The sequence below is a fragment of the Pagrus pagrus genome (assembly GCF_965226575.1).
Source record: "Pagrus pagrus genome assembly, chromosome: 6".
In the NCBI taxonomy this organism is placed as follows: domain Eukaryota; kingdom Metazoa; phylum Chordata; class Actinopteri; order Spariformes; family Sparidae; genus Pagrus; species Pagrus pagrus.
Genome location: NC_140190.1, coordinates 22,970,958 through 22,989,268, shown reverse-complemented (window position 1 = coordinate 22,989,268; position 18,311 = coordinate 22,970,958). Strand labels below are relative to the sequence as shown.

At 42.4% G+C, this 18,311-nt stretch overlaps 1 protein-coding gene across 4 annotated transcripts in view; it reads left to right on the top strand.

The window, feature by feature from the left end:
* adamts10 (ADAM metallopeptidase with thrombospondin type 1 motif, 10) overlaps positions 1–16,479 on the top strand; it is a 53,710-nt gene extending 37,231 nt beyond the window's left edge. For all 4 annotated transcript variants that reach the window (XM_084355613.1, XM_084355614.1, XM_084355615.1 and 1 more), the window contains 9 exons: positions 2,103–2,226; positions 5,790–5,870; positions 7,257–7,420; positions 7,509–7,635; positions 8,821–8,950; positions 9,254–9,458; positions 10,240–10,416; positions 11,203–11,368; positions 12,029–16,479. In XM_084355613.1, coding sequence (XP_084211739.1) covers positions 2,103–2,226; positions 5,790–5,870; positions 7,257–7,420; positions 7,509–7,635; positions 8,821–8,950; positions 9,254–9,458; positions 10,240–10,416; positions 11,203–11,368; positions 12,029–12,138 — 1,284 coding nt within the window. In that variant the 3' untranslated portion in view covers positions 12,139–16,479. The remainder of the gene's footprint in view (positions 1–2,102; positions 2,227–5,789; positions 5,871–7,256; positions 7,421–7,508; positions 7,636–8,820; positions 8,951–9,253; positions 9,459–10,239; positions 10,417–11,202; positions 11,369–12,028) is intronic.
* The last annotated feature ends 1,832 nt before the right edge of the window (positions 16,480–18,311 follow it).

Here is an 18,311-nt window from a genome sequence, read left to right as displayed (position 1 = left end):
ATTGTGCAAATGTGCACTGCGGTTTTCGTTGAGTTTGCGGCCACAATCTGAGTGTATTCAGTGAGTGATTTACTGAGGCAGCAGCTCATTACATAGTCAGCTCCTGGACTGTGCCTCCAAATGCGCTTCACCAGTGAAGGAGGGTTCACCGAGGTCATCATGATATTATAATCTTTAGCATATATCTAATTTTTGAAGTTTGTCTTCATCTTCAAGTAAACACATGAAGATGAAGACAAATCAAAGATGCACTAAATGTACACAAAGCACAGGAACTACAGACTGACACACATTTCATTTGTATTAAGGTTTATCCTCAGCCTGTTCTGTTTTTAAAGATTGTTGATGATGATGTCTGATAGACACAAACCACAACTTCCTGACACGGATGCATGTTTATTTTCCCACTACAGTCTTCTGTGTCAGATGATTAATTTTCACTTTGAAACAGAAAAACAAAACATTTCTCAATCGAACATGACGTCAGAGACTGTACCGCCGCCCTGTTTCACGCACACGTTTGCTGAAGATAAATGAGACTCATGGTGCGTTCAGGTGGTGTCGTCAACAACTCAACAAACTTTGGTACATGGCAGACCAAAGTAAACATTGGGTTGATGGCAACATGCATATTTCCTTTCCTTTTTGTCACTCAAATACCGGAAACAGCTGTCAATGTGCTGTTTAAACGCTCTGAACAATAAAATGCAAAACATTGTTCGTGTTGCTGACTTGATGCAACATGAACAGACCAAAGTCGGGAGAACGACTTCCAAACTCTGGTAGTGGGACCATCTGAAGATCACATAAATGCAGCATCAGTCATTAATCACATTAATTAGGTGTCAACACAAAAATGGCTCTAACAGAAAGGGTGTGAATTTTCCATGCAAAACTGACAGTCACAAATAGCGACTCAGTAAATCCAGCCTGAGGGTCACTGAGGACAGCAGGCGCAAAAGCCTTAGTAACTCCAACCAACACCTGTTCTTCCATGAAATTAATAGACCAGGTAAATGCAGGTGAAGGCTGCCCTCTCACAGGGATTTCACCTGCTCATCCATGAAGACAGATCAGAGGAAAGTTTGGCTTTCAAGTTGAGGCAGTTACAACCTCTTCTTTTTTTCAGACGAGGTTGTGCAGGAAGTCGTAGTTAGGTAAGCCTTTCTTGCAGGTAGTCTGTCATTTTCAAAATTATGGTCACAGCATCTCAGGGTGCATATTTACTGCCATAATCACAGTTTTCGCCGACATATTTCCCTTGTTTCATATAATATCATAGGCTCTTGGGTTTCCTCTCTCCTGTTCGTAATTTCAAATCCATATCCTTTCATCCTTTTCCCCTATTGAAGAAGCCGTCTTCCCCATTCCTGTATACCAAATACAAAAACAGATTTATCCTTTCTGTTTTTGACATCTGCTTTTGTGTCACATAAAGTTTTTTATGATTTTTAATCTGCGTTGTGCCATCTTTCACTTCTCCTGATATTTCAGCACAGCAAACGTTTTATGTGCTTCCTGTATTGTGCTGTTGGTCCCAATGAGCTCTGGGAAACACTGTCTGCATGTACACACAAGAGACCTACATCACTTTGAACTTAAATAACTCCCCTCTACTCGCATTAAAAAGCCACCAGATAACAATTGGGTGAATCACAGTTTCAATTCTGGATCTAGTTCTGAACTGTAATCTAATCACCGTAAAAGTAATAATAAACTTAAGCCTCATTATCCCTCTCTACAATAAGCAACTGTCATGTGAATATATGAGACTGAGCGCAGTTGCCATTCATTCTCAACACTTGTGTTTAGGTTTGGTTCGCTGTTAAAAGAATTTGAGTGAAACCACCTGCTTCGCTCATCATGAGACTTATTTATGTCGACAGCTATGAGTTTAGCAACCTAAGAGCATTATGTCTGCTCAGGATCAGAAAACACATCTGGACTTACCATCTGATATTTCTCTGTTTTGAAAAAGTGGCCTGGAAGACATTAGAGGTAATCCCTCAGCCGGCCTCTGACACCTCTCGACTTACTGACTGTGCCCCTTCACCCATGACCCTGCCTGACCCTGCAGCTCACTCGCTTCTCCCTTCTCGCAGCACGTAGGCTGCGATCGTATCCTCGGCTCGGACGTTCGCGAGGACCGATGCCGGCTATGCGGTGGTGACGGGACCAGCTGTGTGTCCGTGGAGGCGCTCTTCAATGACTCTCTGCCCGAAGGAGGTACGCACCTAAAACACTACAGCACTCATCATCTCTTCATTTTCTTCAGCTGCTGCCTCAGAGGTTTCTGCACATATACATTTAGTCTGTCCTGATTTCATTGGCAGGCGGGAAGAGTGACTTAATGTGGATTTGGCACAGTCTCCATTCTCCAGAGAATCAGATTAGGTTAACGTGAAGCATTTAGCAGGGGAAGTTATGCAACATAATGGTTCTGTTCCAAAAATCTGCACATGCAACATTTAGATTCTGATACTCTGGATGGTTTATGCATCTTGGAAAGCTGCCTTGCAATGTAAGTTAGGACATCCCAGACATTCAAAATGTATCGTATAATCATCTGTTCACATGCAAACTCTGTTCACAGCAGCATATAGTTACAGTTATTTATTTCTTAAAGCCAACAAAACTCCATATCACTGCAGGACGATCATTTGTTTCAGCACTTTAGAGTGTTTCTGATGAATGCATGGAGATAAATGATATGTATATACAGCAATTGAGAGTTGATGCAGCCCAGATTTAAAGTTGGCATTACGGACAGAAACAGTCACCAGTCTCATCCATCATTTTGTCCTGTTCTTGACCACAGGGGACAGATCTGTTATTATTATGTTATATTATGTAAATGAATTCCTGAAATAAAGGTCCATTGTGTAGGATTTTATGACGTCTAGTGGTCAGTTTGCAGATTGACTCCAACTGGACACCCCTCACCTCACCCTATACATTGGCACTTAAAAACAAGAAAAACATGAAAGGCCCTCTTGAGTCAGTGTTCGGTTTGTAGTTTGTTTAGTAGTTTAGTTAGTTTGTTTGACCCACAGATTTTTAGGTACGGATTTGCACCTCATACAATATATAAATGAGAAAATACATTGACTCAGGTCAGCTCGATAATACATACAGATACACAACATCAAAAGTTCCCGAGCCAACAGCTCCAAGAAGACAAAAAAAACCTCATTGAAATAGTCTTAGCACATGAGGAAGCATAAATAAATATACACATATACATACCATACACTGTATGTATATATTTATCCACCAGCCACCCAGGAACACGTGGCAGACAGATTTAGTCGAGGTCCACCCAGTGTGGCTTGAGGTCCGGCCGCTTTATGGATCTATTCTCGGTAACATTTCTCCCCACAACACCAACTTCAGAGTTTCTCACCCAACTGTCAACACCGCTCACCCCCCTCCAGGATTCCTCAGAGGGGACGCACCCTCAACAGGCAGCCGTGCTCTGCACCACAGTGACCAGGCCAGTCTGTCAACCCCAGCTGAGGTCTCAACTACCCTCAAAATATCTGACATTATCGTTGGCCTAGGAAATCTGTTTGTGAGGCCGATGGCAAAGTGAAGGGGTTTCTGTTAAATTGTCAGTGCTATTACTAAAGCTCCGGTGACTTTTATTCCCTGGTATGGGTCAAACTCCAAAAATGCTTCCTCCGGCTGGTAAATCCCAGATGTTTTTATCTCTACACCCACAGAAGTTTGTGGACACTCATATGTGATTGTTGAACACCATTCCAAAACCATGGGTATGAGTATGCTGCTATAATGGCTTCTGGGAAAGCTTTGGCAAGTTTGAAGACGTTGATGTTGGGTGATAAAGGCCTGGCTCTGAGTCGTTGTTCCAATTCATCCCAAAGGTATCAAAGGCGGTTGAAGTCAGGGTTTGAGGTACGCAGACAGCCGCATCAACATACTTTTGGCTATACCTGTAATGTACATTTCCTCAATACTTAAAGTTAAGAGTTCATTTGAGTTTTAACTACATACTTAAAGTGGAAACAGACAACTTTTCCCCCTAGTGTTTCCAAGTGGTATTATTGTTGGCGCCGCTGTCAGCACGGTGGCGCAGTGGTCAGCACTCGTCCTGGGTTCAGATCACAGCTGGGGTAGGGCCTTTTCTTGTGTTTGGATGGTCTCCCCGTGCTTTCGTGGGTTTCCTCCGGGTGCTGTGGTTTACCCCACCATAAAGAAATTATTATTCTTTGGGACCATATGCTGGCTGCCTATTGCTTGTCTGGGATGGGCTAAATGTTGGGAGCCAGTTTCACTGCATTGTACATTAAATGATTTTATGTGATAAATAAAGATTATTCTTCTTCGTCGTCCAAAAGACAGCTGAACCGATTTCCATTTTCTTCAGAATAGCAGCTCCAATGACACAGAAGAAAAATATTGTCAAAGTGAGCAGTGTGAAAGCAGAGAGAAATGGTGCCAGACTGAGAGAGTGCATTTTTCTATAGCCATTACATTGTGCAATCGATATTACTGATATTTTTTCTTGATGAAAGTTCAAGAAAAAAAACGTGTCTATTGCCAGTTTAAAGGTACAATATACAACTTTTCTACAAGCCGGTAAACAAAAACGGACCTCTTGATACAAATGTCAGTTTTCGGGAGCTAATGTAAGCTGTAGATGTACTGCAAAGCTTTTGTTAACATTCGAGCAAAAGCAAAGGCTTGTATTTTGAGCTATGGTGGTGTGAGGACTTCAAACCAACATTGTCCTAAAAAAACACACAACAATTGGGTGATAATAAGCTGCTTCATAGTCAACCTCTATGGTCGTTTTTCTGGTGAGTATGGGCTGAAAAGGTTACATAGTGCACCTTTAACCTACCAGAAGAATGGCTCACTCATGTCTACAGCAAGCTTTTTATTTCTCTGAACTCCTAAAGCCATTAGCCAACGCCTCTCCTCTCATAAAACAAAAATAAAACAAAAAATACATGAATGACTAATCCCATCCTTACATCCCAGAAAAGTGAGTTGCTGTGTTATTTAATCCATGCTCTGTCCTCTCAGCCTAGAAGCAATAATGTCCCCTTAAGTCTCTTTCCATCTGTCCAACCTGTGGCTCTGGTAGGCGGTGAGGGGTTACTGAAGTGTCAAGGGCCGGGGGTTTACAGCTCCTCTGCTGTCTGTTTACCACACAGGTCCCTGATTGTTAACAGAAGTACACACTTTTCTCGCACTTTTGCTCTCTCTGTGTCTGTCTGTGAGGCCAAAAACCTCGAACTCAGTCCCTCTAATCTTCTACGCCTCCATCTAGAAAACCAGAGCAGGGTCAGTCAGAGCTCCACCGAGAGGTCACGAGCCAAGCCTCTCCTTTCCTCTTGTGGTCAAAGTGCTGGAAGGAATTGTTTCATTCCTCCATTTTTTATTCCTTCTTCCTCGAGGGAGGCTGAAGTTATTTACAGGGCTGCAGTGGCCGGCCTGCTGGCTGGAGAAAAGCAGAGCAAGCCGGGTGGAGGTGAGATGAGCGTAAAAAGAAAGAGGACAAGAGACCAAAACAGATGGAGTGAGTAGAGAGAAGAAGAAGAGAGTAGAGTTCTTGGCATAGTTCTCGCTCTCTAGCAAAGAGCTGATCAGGGCAGCTGTGGCCGGCTGCCCAGGAATGCAGCTGGAATCTGAAGCCTCTGCTTAGTCCATCTGCGTCCCACAGAGCTAAACGGTACTCGTGCGTCGCTCCCCCGACCCCCAGTGAATAAAACTCCTTCACCTTGCTTTCATTTCTTGACTTTGTGTGGGTCTGTGTGTCTCAGGTTACGAAGAGGTGGTCAGAATTCCCAAAGGATCAGTGTTCATCCACATACAAGAACTCAACATCTCCCTCAACTACCTTGGTAAGATGGCGTACAAGCTAATGCTGTGATGAGTGTAACTGTCCATATGTAAAGAAGGTTGTACAGCAATGAGATGTGCCTGTTTGAACCTCAGTAATGTCTGCATTGAGCAGGCCTTTTTCACATCAGACTTTTTTTCAACATGTTATTGCAGTAAAAGCACATCATGATAGCTGAATGCCATTTATATGTTTCAGTTTCAAGTTACAAGTTAGACAAGTAGAGGGTTTGCTGTTCCTACCAGAGATGTAGACTTGAATCACTGTTTTGATGACTTGTAACTTAACTTGACAGAAAATAAAAGACTCGTCTTGGACTTGGAAGTTAAAGACTTGTGACTTGACTTAGGATATAATGACTCGACTGACTTTTCTTCGGTCATTGTATGTTTTCAGTTTAGTTTTCTTTTGTTTTTCTTAGTCTGGCTGGCGGTATTTCACTTTTTTTTTTTTGATTGAGAAGAAGTTAAGAATTTAATTATGTCATGGTCCTGTCATTTCTGTCTCCTTTTATTTGTGTTTCATGTGTTCTCTGGGTTTTGTTTTGTCTTTTGTTCTGCTTCCCTCCTGTGTTCTTGTCTTCCTGTGTGCCCCCCGGGCCTGTTTCACCTTAAACACCTGCCCTGCATCAGCTTTGTTTGCCCTGCCATGTTCCCAGTGTTCCTCCAAGCTCTTGTTTCTTCGCATCATTCCCCTCACCTGTGCTTCTCCACCTCTTTTCATCTGCATCTCATCCCCTCGTTAGTTCAGTTCGTATTGAAGTCCAGTCATTGCTCTTTGTGGAGTTGTCTGTTCTACTAACTTGTTCCTGAAGTTCACTTTCTCCACCTTCCTTGCTCTCAGCTTGACAAATACGTTTTCTATTTTTTGTTTGTTTGTTTGTTTGTTTGATTAAATACTTGAGTAACAACAGCTGCTGGATCTTCAAGTTTCTCACAGCACCTCTGAAGTTCTGTCCTAATAGTAAAGTTGCTGTCTTTGCATAGATTTTATTGCTCTAAACAACACTAAGTTGACAACTGGGTGTGTTGGTAACTAGCTTCCTAGCTAACAAAATGCAACATGTAACTAAAACAGTTGTGGAGCTGTTGGACGTTGTTTTTAACTTAAGGTGCAGGATAACTGTTTCCCCAGTGTTTATGCTACACAGAACCATCTCTTAGACAAAGCTAATATTGATGTTGTCATCTGTAACTCTCAGCAATACAACAAGAAAATGTCTTTAAACGTCCGTGAATTGCTATAAGAGGAAACAGCTACCTGCTACAACATGTGTCCTCTGTGTGTGTCTGTTCCCAGGATATGTTTTATAATTAGCGCATTTATTTTCTTCCTTTTACTTCACTGTCTCCCTTCAACATTGTTCTCCCTCTCCTCTGGGTCTCAGTGCTGAAGAGTAAAGGGGACCAGTACTTCATCAATGGGAAGCTGACCATTGACACACCACGCAGGTTTGAAGTTGCCGGTACCACCTTCCACTACAGGCGACCCACTGACGGACCAGAAACCCTCGAAGCTCTGGGGCCAACAAACATGACCCTGATCGTCATGGTAAGAATGGAAAGAAACTTCGAAATAGTTCTTCAAAAACAGTTTCATCATTGTCTGCTGTTAAATGTTTGGTTGTATGTGTGCTCAGGTGCTGGTGAGGGAGGAGAACCCAGGGGTCCACTATCGCTTCAACCCCCCACTGAACAGGGATCCTCTGATTGGCTTCGCCTGGCACTTCACCTCCTGGTCACGCTGCTCAGCTCTCTGCGCTGGAGGTACACACACACACACACACACACACACACACACAAACACACACACACACACACACACACAACGAACACACAGATTTCTGCCTGTTTTTTTTTTGTAGCTGTGAACAGATTTTTGTCCCTGTAGTGTGATTTATCTACTTACATGAGGCAGATGTGGCATAAAGGATTAAACTGTTAAAACATCTGTATGGAGTCAGTTATTTTGGGTTAGATTTGCTTCATTAAAATGTGGTTAAATGATTAGTTCAACGTTTTGGGAAATGAACGTATTGCAGAAGACTCCTTGAAGCCAGCCCAGCCCAGAAAACGCCCGGTAAATAAACCCTGCTCGGGCACAAGATGTCAATTTTTAAACTTTTTTTACAGTATGGATTAAACAAATGAGACATCACGCGTTCATTAGTGACCTTTGAAGGTGTTTGTCGGTGAATTTTGTTTGCCATAGCCAATTTGTCTTTTCTTCCGGGGTTAATGATCCATGCTGCTTCACCTGATAAGAGCCAATTTTCCCCTCTAACTAATAAATTATTTCGCTCGAGGTAATGTGGAGAGGAGGTGAACTGAGCGGGTGAACATGTAGTGAGGTTGTGGCAATTTTTTTAAACTTGGTGTACACTTTGTTCTTGATATTTTTTCTGCCATTAAACTGCAAAAAATATTTTAAACTGTCACCAGAGTAGAATAAGACACACGTGTTGAGTTATGAGAAACTTACCAACGTAATTAATCTCATTATTGTGGCCCAGTTCAAAACAGCTAACATACTTTATGCCCTGCGTTCAAATACCCATACTACCATACTATTTAGTATGCTAGAAAAAGGTTTAGTATGTCACAATACGTAGTTTGTGAAATGCCTAGAGAGCACAAATATTTGACAGCTCACTGACAGATTAAAGCAAACTTAAATGTAAGTACTACGTTGTTTGTACTCCAGCAATTTTGCGCTAACGCTGAGACGGATATAGGAGCAAGAGGGTCGAAGCTCAACACGCACTGTCATGACGAAGTAGTATGTCCCAATTGTAGGCACACTGCAGGCAACAGTATGTACTTTGTAAGGGCTGTTGCAGTGCGTACTAAAAGTAAAAAAGTATGCAATTCTGAACACACCCAAAGAGTAAACAAAATATATTCATGGGCCCTTATTGTACGTTTGTCTCGTGTTGTCTCACCTGTGGTCAGGTGTGCAGATCCAGCAGGTGGTGTGCAGGAAGCAGACAGACCATTCAGTCGTCTACCACCACTTCTGTGACAAGAAGAACAAACCCAAAGAGAAGAGAAGATCCTGCAATACTGAGCCGTGCTCACCAAGGTGACTAGATAAGACTGTCTGCATGTGGAATACAAATGTGTTTCTTCATGATTTTGTACTCTTCTTGTTGTATGTGTGTGTGTGTGTGTGTGTGTGTTTACTTTTTTGCACATATGCACTTGTGTGTGTATTTTAAGTGTAATGCTGTGTTTGTATTTGCACTACGTTAGCTAATTTTGTGTGTTTTGTGTGTGATACATTCCTAACTATTCCTGCCAGTCACTCTGGTTTGTACAGGATAGTCTGTCCACACTATATTATTCTGTTTAAACTAGTAAACGACGGGCTCTTCTTTGCCTCTAGCTGGTGGACAGGAGGTTGGTCGGACTGCAGCCGCAGCTGTAACGGCGGCCTGCGGACGCGGGAGGTGTTGTGTAAAAGGAGGATTTCTGGGACAGAGGAGAAGGTCCTCGATGACTCAGCGTGCACCCCCGTACGCCCCTCTCTCACTGAGCCCTGCAGCAACCACAGCTGCCCCCCTGAATGGCTGGCCCTGGACTGGTCAGAGGTAAGCATACGTCTCCAGTCATGCATGTGGTCTGCATGCGCTCCTGCAACTCATGGCTGAATTTCTACCAATACTTGAGTTTTGTGCAGAATTCCTCTCGGGTGAAGCAATAGTTTGTTTTCCATTTGAACCTAAGAAACCCAAACATCTGCCAGGAGAAAGTAAGAGCACCTAAACCATGAAATACACAACAGAGGCACGGAGCAGACAAATACATCACGCTGAACATGCTGTTGCAGTCATGGATACATATTGTTACACTTGTCTTGTGGGACTTCTCTGACCTATTTTTAATTCTGACGGTTAGTCTGAGGAGTCCGTGGGAGTTTTATGTGTCTTTTGTCTTTGTAGCTGTGCAGACATGTCAGCTTCTCTTTTGAGACATGTCTTGTCGACTTTTTCTTGTTTTCAGTCCATCTTCTCATATCCCACTGTGTTCCTGGAGCTAAACTCTGTTCTCACAGTTCAAGATGACCTGAAACCAAATTAAATGGTGTCAGAAGTTCTGCAGTGTTCAACTTTTCTCTGGCGTCCTGTGTGAAGTAGCGATGGCACACGCTGAAGAGAAATCATGTCCAGCTGATTTACAGGAACTAAGCAGGCCCCTCACTTCTCATACAGCTGCTGCCCTCTGCTGAGAGGATTAAGCAGATTTCTTTTTGCATGCTTATGACCGCAGTGACCCCGTGCTGCACCCTCCCATCCACTCCATCTCTCTGCCCTCCCGCCTGATATTTTCCCTCTTTTCTCCCTCTTTCTTCATCTCCTGCTCTGTCTGCAGTGCACACCCAGCTGTGGTCCTGGCTACAGGCACCGTGTGGTCTTGTGCAAGAGCGGGGAGAGCGGTGACACACTGCCAGAGTCCAAGTGCCCCAAACATGGCCGACCCACCTCCAGGGTGCGCTGTAACCTGCAGCGCTGCCCTCCCTCTCAGTGGGTGACTGGTCCCTGGGGAGAGGTAAGAAAGTCTCTTGGTTTATGGTTGGATACAGCTAAGGCTGTATGAGAGTTCTCATAACTCGGTTTGAAGTGTGCCTCTGAAAACCTCCATCTGGAGGGCTATGTAGCCCTTACACACATCTGATATCGCCATGTTGGTGTTGTTCCAGAACATCATAATTAATGTTGTTCAAGGACCATCGCTGCAGCTGACCAATCATGTTTTTTTGTAATGTCTCAGCTCTGCGACTCAGGGAACAATATCAGAAAAATACGCACATGGGAGTCGTTATCCTTTCAAACAAGTGTTTAATGTTGTGAAAGGGCAGATTTTAACCCGAACCATGTTATCCTAAGCCTGACCAAGTACTTTTAGCTCCCTAAACCCAACCAAACAGCAACAGAAAACTGTAAAGACACAGAAAATAATACATCAACTTTGTGTAAAAATATATACTATATGCTCCAAGTAGGATTTGATCCCCAGCTTCCTGATTAAGAGTCCTATACCTGGCCCACTCAACCACAATGACTTGTTCCAGATGTGGTTTCAGTCACTATTTCTCTTAAGTTGAAATGATGGTCCAGAACCACCAGCCCGGTGATATTAGATAGACCTAGTCCTAGACCTTCGCCATGCCCCTGTATCCTAACAAGAATCAAGAAACCCTATTCCTAGGCATTATCGCACAAAATGGAGGGATTAAGAGGGTGGGCATGGGGTGTATTGGGATTGGGCCTTAGTGTCTGTTTTTACTACAATGAAATCCCAAGTTCAAATATGTTCTGTGTGTTTGTGTCTTAGTGTTCTGCCAGGTGTGGTCTGGGTCAGGAGAAGCGTTCGGTGCAGTGTCTGACCCACACCGGCCAGCCGTCCAATGAGTGTCTGGAACATCAGCGGCCAGCAGCCATGCAGCAGTGCAAGAGCAAATGTGACCTCAGTCTGCCCATCAGTACAGACAACCCTGAAGGTCAGAGGTCAAAGTTCACTGCAACATCTAATGTTTCATAGGAAGAACAATACAGAAAGATTTTCTTCATAGATGTTGAAAAAAATGTAAAGTTTTATGCTCCAATTAGCAATTTGATTGTAAAATCCGCTAACATACCACTGTGTCAACTATTTATATTTAAATGTTAGTCACCACTGAAAATGACAGCGACCAATTTCTCATATGTTTGCAATGCAAATCTGCCAGCTTCTTACCTGAAAGTGATTTTTGATGTTAGCGCAACATCACGCTGATTTTATTTTAGTGATGCATCCTGTAGTTAGACTTTTTTCATTGTTTACGGTTGTAATAAACCAAAATCTTAAATCTTTATATACACATTCATGTGTTTGAACATTTTAAACTCTGATTTTGTCAAGAATCAAGTACTTAATTTAGTTTAAATTACTTTAATTTAAATTTCCTTGAATTCTTTGTATTTTGATTGAAATCCTCATTAGTCTGGAGTGCTTAGGTGTGACAAAGGTGCTCTTTAGTTGGGAACACAGAGGTTCAGTAAAGAAAAAACTGTTTAAAAACCTCTCAAATGGCTATCTAACACTGACATTCTTAAAAAACATGTACAATGTATGTTCTTCAGGGTGTAGTTAAGCTCTTTCTTGTTTGTCTTCCCTGCAGAGTGTAAAGATGTGAACACTGTGGCCTACTGCCCCCTGGTGCTCAGGTTCAAGTTCTGCAGCCGGCCATATTTCAGGCAAATGTGCTGCAAGACCTGCCAGGGACACTGACCTGGACACCATGAAACTCACAGCGCCCATCTTTGGGTCCTGTACACACTCACAGTAAGCCTGAAAACCCTCCCACTGAGCCTTTAAACAGCAGCCCTCACACTCCCTCTGTCAGAGGAGTGTGAAATCTAACTGGGACGCTGTCGGACTGACACCTGGTCCTGTTAACCGTTGAGGGGGACCTTTTTCCAGCCAGAATCCAGCCCAAACTAGACGCCTCTCCGGGCCGAGCTGACTTATACATTCCACTGGAGGGAGGGCTGCTGAAAGCTGGAGAAACAGAGAGAGGGAGAGAGTAACTTCCCTCCATCGTCTTCTAGGATGAACCCTCTCTCTTGCTCTTTCTAATCGATCCCTCTGTTGTAATATTTTGGTGCTACTATATTTCACTTTGGCCGCAGGGCTGGTCGCAGTACTCTCTTACACCTGTATGTTAACAGGTGACATTTGTTTAGTTATGAATTTAAAAAATCCACTTTGTAAAGAAAATGATTTTCCAGATATCTTTGCCCATGAAAAGGAATATGTTATGCTATAAAATGAGAGATTTCTATGTTATCTAATAGTTGTTACTTGACCACATTGTTTTATGCCATTGCTTTGTTCCGTATCTACGTATTCATCGAGTCCTCACTGTCGTTCAGCTGAAGTATGAGCAGAGTTTGATTTGCACAAAGTGTCAGCAGTCCGAGGACTTTGTTTATTTTATGTTTGTCTTGATGTGATCTGACTTGATGTCTCTGTGGAAGCTATAAATGTCATCGTCTTGCCATTTTGGTTAGTAAGTCTGCCTAAATGTTATCAACTCTACAGTAAAACAGTGCTCAATGCTGCATAGGACACACTGCCTGAGTACTGTGAGCACAGCCAGTGCTGACTCAGCAGGACATTTTCAGATGATAGGATGTTATTTTGTGTTGTGGCTGCAGACTGTGGCAGCTCGTTCATAAAGTCTTCAAAAAGGAACTTTAACAGCTCGGCTCAGCGTCATTATCTGAAAACCCCTCGGCACAGGGCCGCGCTGTTAATTTCTTTTTCTGGTTTATTTTGCCACATGTTACCACTCATTCAAAAGTGCTTGTAACTTTTACTGTGAGTGGAAATTCAGAGCACAGTGAGACACAGTGAGTCAGCTCTGCCAGCAGGCACCAGCCCAGTGAGGAGGAGTGAAGACCTCTGACCGCACTGGTTTCAAAGAGCTTTTTATAGCAGGAGTGCTAATCTGAGGATGGATTTACACACTCATAAAATATCTGATCTCTTTGTGCCACAGATCTGATGTATTTATGGCCATCTGAAGCCATCATTCAGGCCGCTGTGAAAAGATTTCTGCCGCAGACTTTTATAAACCTGAATTTATTTGAAGCGGAAACAGACAACTTTCTACTTTTCCTCTCTCAAGTGGTGTTACTGTTGTCACAAAGACAGTGTTAGCAACATGGCTACCATGAGCTGTCCCAAAAAAACAACCGTAAGAATCCCAATCTCACCTAGAAACCCTCATCTCAGTGCTATGAAAAGGCACTAGTAAAACACCCTGTTGTATTGATAAGTCAGGTTTCATTACTTCAGTACAAGCAACCGATAAAAGAAGGAAGCGCCATTACGTCACAGAATCTCAACGTGGTGCCAGAGTGTGGTGCCAGCTGTATTTAAGTCTATGCGAGATGCACGGAGAAACACACTAAAACCCGACATATCTCCACCGCATGATGAAGAAATTTCTCCAGAAAATGAAAGAACACACTTCAGGGAAGAGGTCAACCACTGATTTATTTGTCCAAATGATAGACAGGGCTGATAATATCGTGACCTAGACGGGGCCGGTCTGACCAATATTGCTGGTGGGAAAAGAATCATGTGGTTAACCTCCTCTCTGAAGTGTGTTCTTTCATTTTCTGGAGAAATGTCTTTATCAGAAGCCATGCGATGTACAGTAGATGTCGGATTTTAGTGTGTTTTCTCCATGCGTCTCCCATTGACTTCAATACAGGTGTCACCACAGTCTGGCACCAAGGTGAGATTCAGTGACGTAATGACCCTTCCTTCTATTTCAGGTTCCTTGACCTAGTAGAAAAAATGCCAGTTTTGAACTGTCTCAAGTCCGAGTGGTAAAAGGAAACATATCAATGTTTACTCTTGTTTCATCTAGGTTTATATCACTCTCCCTCTTTTCCTTCTTTGCCTCCTCCATCAGCTGTGGTTCTTCCCACAGTTATCCAGTTGTTCCACCGTTACCTGGGGATAGTGACCGAGAGAGTGTTTCAATTGTGCAAAGGTGGACTCGCTACCTTTGTGCTGTAATTCATCATTCATTTTTATAGTAAAAGCGAGGTTTATACAGAACCAATCTATACGCAGATGTTGTCATTTTTCTACAGCCATTACACATTACACACAGAATGATAAGTTAAAGCTTCCATAGGTTCCAGCATGACAATTATTTTTTGGCCACTTTTGGTCGGTGGAAACAAGCTAAGAACACAACACTGACATATCATCACCTTTTAAGTTAGAGATCAGCTGCTTATTTACACATCAAGCAGTTAAAGAGCAACATTATCATTCATTTGGAGTCAAGTTTGTGGCCACCTGCGCTTATTGCCCTGTTTTGGTCCCCACCATCTCCTGAGGGAAATATGTGGCTCTTTAGCTGCTAAATGCTTCACCATGGTCACCAGCTAGTGGTATTGCTTTTTAAGTGGTAACAGCTGTCTGCTGCGGACAAAATAGTTATTAATTGATAATTATGAGCGTGTTGAGAGTAAACTAAAACAGTAAAGTTACAGCCAGACAGATAAATAATGATCTGATTCATTCTGCTCTTCACTTCACGTGACTTTCATATTGTTACATTCTCATTTATATTATTCAGTGTTTTTATAATAATATTGATTATAGCTGCTTTAATGAATCACTCAGTGTATAGCCAGCTGCTGAATTCTCAGAAACAAGAACCCAGAAATCAGGACAGAATCTAAATGACTAATATAAGCTTCCTTTGTGAACCCTTTTCAGCTTTTCTTCCTTTTAAGTGATGTCACCTGACCTGAATCTGTTGTAATGATTTCAATGAAGATTTTCCCGGCCTCTTCTTTAAAAAAGCAGTTTCAGCTCTTTCTCCGTCCTTTAGAGACACGTTTAGAACCGCTGGCTCAGAGACCAGTCATCACTGTGACGTCCACTGTGCTCTGAACTCTGCTGTGGTCGGACTCATCAGAAACGCTCACACTGATCACCGCTGAAAGCAGCTCTGTGTCAACACTCAATGTCACATAATTTCACTGTAAAGAGGAAGCTACAGTTTGTCTTTATGGGGATTAGCTGCAATGTTGTTGTTTTTCTTGTGGTGCTTTGGTTTGGATTGGTGCTATTAGTTCACTGTTGTTGTCATTGTTTCTGAGTTATCATTTTAACAAGTATGCTTTTAATTATGTAGAAATCAATTTGAGCCTTTTGTAGTAATATCAACCTGCAGAGCCGGTCTGAAGTGTATGACTGCAGCTGTGTAGGGCCCCTCACCCACCAGGGATTCCTCTTTACCGTAATTTAAGCTTTTAATTTACACTCCCTGACTTGCTCAATGCAGCTAATAGTGCCTCTAAAGTCCCAAATTATAGCACATTTGGCGGATTTAAGGATTCCGTCACGTGCTGCAACAATTTCTAAAGGGTCGCCATGCAAAGTATTTGAATCTCAATATGCTGTTAAGAATTTGGGGATTTTAAAAACATCCCATTTCGGTGGCATTTAACAAACATCTGCGTTGTGGAAACACCTTACCAAATTTTTAGTCTTAACAAATAACTTTTGGGGGCACTTCACCAACATTTGGGGTTATTAAATCATATGCAGGGTCTCAAAAACTCAAAAGCTCTGCTCACCCATCCATGTGGAGCATAGACACATTAAGAATATTTAATTTAAAAAGTCAGTTGAGTTGTATTTCGTCAGGGTGTACAGCTAACTCATCCCAGTAGTTTTTCAGGACTGAATAGTTGGAAATACCATTTGTAACATTTTCAATTGCACATACCGTTTCAGAAGATATTTCAGAGAGTAACTTCCAGAGGTATTTCCTGTTTCAGCATCTGAAAGGCATTTTTTTTTCTCTGTATCTACCTGTGCCTATAATAAAGGCTCACACTGAGTAGTGAGCCTGTTTTATCTGAGTAAATACGAGGGACAGAACCGGTCATTGTTGTTTTGTTTTTCACATGCTAATTATAACATGACATGTACTGTATGTTGTTCAATATTATAGAAGATGAATCCATTTGTCCCCCATGTACATCTTTTTAAAAAAGGAAATATTAAATTGATTAAACATGGTGCATTGTTGATTCTAACTTATGAGGTCTGGTCATTTGAGCCTAGATTTGTATCAGCACTACAAACATCACACTGTCCTGGTGCTAAAATAGCATCCAGACAGGCTGAGATCATCAGTGATGGTCTATTTCTGGACCTGACAGCCTTCATGGAAAAGATGATGTAAGAACTTCTTCCTGTTGTCTGAATGAGGCAGCAGCATCCCTAATGACGGAGGACCAGGAAGAGTCTGAGTGTATGAGACCAGGGACCTCGTTTATGAAAATGTTCTCAATTTATACTTGACTTCTGTCTTCAGGTTGACTTCAGACGGTGACGTTGAGCAAAGAAACCTTGCTTAAAGCAAAAAAATGTATCTTCCTAGATAAAGATATTTGCCCAATTGACTGACTGATTGGACTGGGAAGCGTAGAAACGATGGATCTTGTGGACACGTACTAAAAGAATCCAGTTTGTAAAATACGCCCCTATGATCTATATATCTTAAATTAAACGACAGCACCAGTCTTGTGATTTCCCCTCATATGATGCAGCACATGAGGATTTAGTCAGAAAAAGAAAGAACTTTTTGGAAGACAACCACAGCGAGAGTAGAGGAGACTGAAGCCAGACAACATGTATTACTCTGTCGACTTAATAGTGCGTAAACAAACATCCCAGGAAAATCACTTAAAGGATAAGTTCACCCAAAAATGAAAACTCAGCTATTATCTACTCAGCCCCATGATGATGAAGAGTCGGGTGAAGTTTTGTAGTCCACAACACATTTTTTGAACTTCACAACAAAAAAGTGTTGTAGGATTGTCCCAAACAACAGAAGCAGCTTGGGACTTCAGACTGAAGAAAAACAACATAAAATGGCTCTTCAGGTGAGTTTTTGAACGCCCCAAGATCCCAAATTGATTTGAAAAGACACTATTTGAACCCTCATTGGGCAGTCAACGCTTTTAGCTTAGCGGCTACAGCAAAGATTTCAGCTTAAAAAGTGTGTAAATAACACTTTTTCAAATCAATTTGTGATCTCAGGGCTTCTGGAGACTTAGATTACGCCATAACAGCTACATATAACCAGTTATGTTTTGTTTTGGGTCTCTTCTATAATTTTTTACTTTCTAAAACAAGTCCCCTTCTACCCTAGTTGTTGAGGGGAATGCTGCCAGACCATTCTGCTGTGAAACCAGACTTTCACATGACTTTCCATCAGCATGAGGGTGAGTAGGTAGTGACTAAATTTTCATTTTTTGGGTGAACTTCAACAACGAGTCATACTGAAGATCAAAACTGACTGTACGTCCATTTCATAAATGAAGCCACTGATCTGCATTCATTGAAGTTTGTTGTGCAGGTACTCGAAAACATTCTCACTCAGGATGCAAACACAACAGCTCAGTATGACACCTCCATGGTGTACACTCTACCTCTGTGTGAACCTGCTGCAGTTTTTATGGGCGTTGGAAGCAGCAGCCTCTCTGATGACAGAAACACACGGTGGAGCAACCACAGCCTGGGTGGAGCCGGCAGCTCACAACTGAAACACCATCATTTGGCAACAGACTGAAGATAATTATCACTCTGTGGTTGTTGTTGTCGCCATCAACACTTGTCTGCTGTTGGCGAGATGAATTTGGATTGACTAATTGCCCAGTTAACCTGTGGACGCCGTCATCAGCCTCATCATTATTCCAGCCTCGCTCTGATGACTCTGAATATGACAGAAATACAGAAGTAGCTGCTCAACTTTGCGTGGTGTGTGCATCGGTGTGTGTGTGTGTGTGTGTGTGTGTGTTATCTTCGAACAGTTCTTGTTTCACACACTGCATCTGTGGGAGGATGAGGAAGTA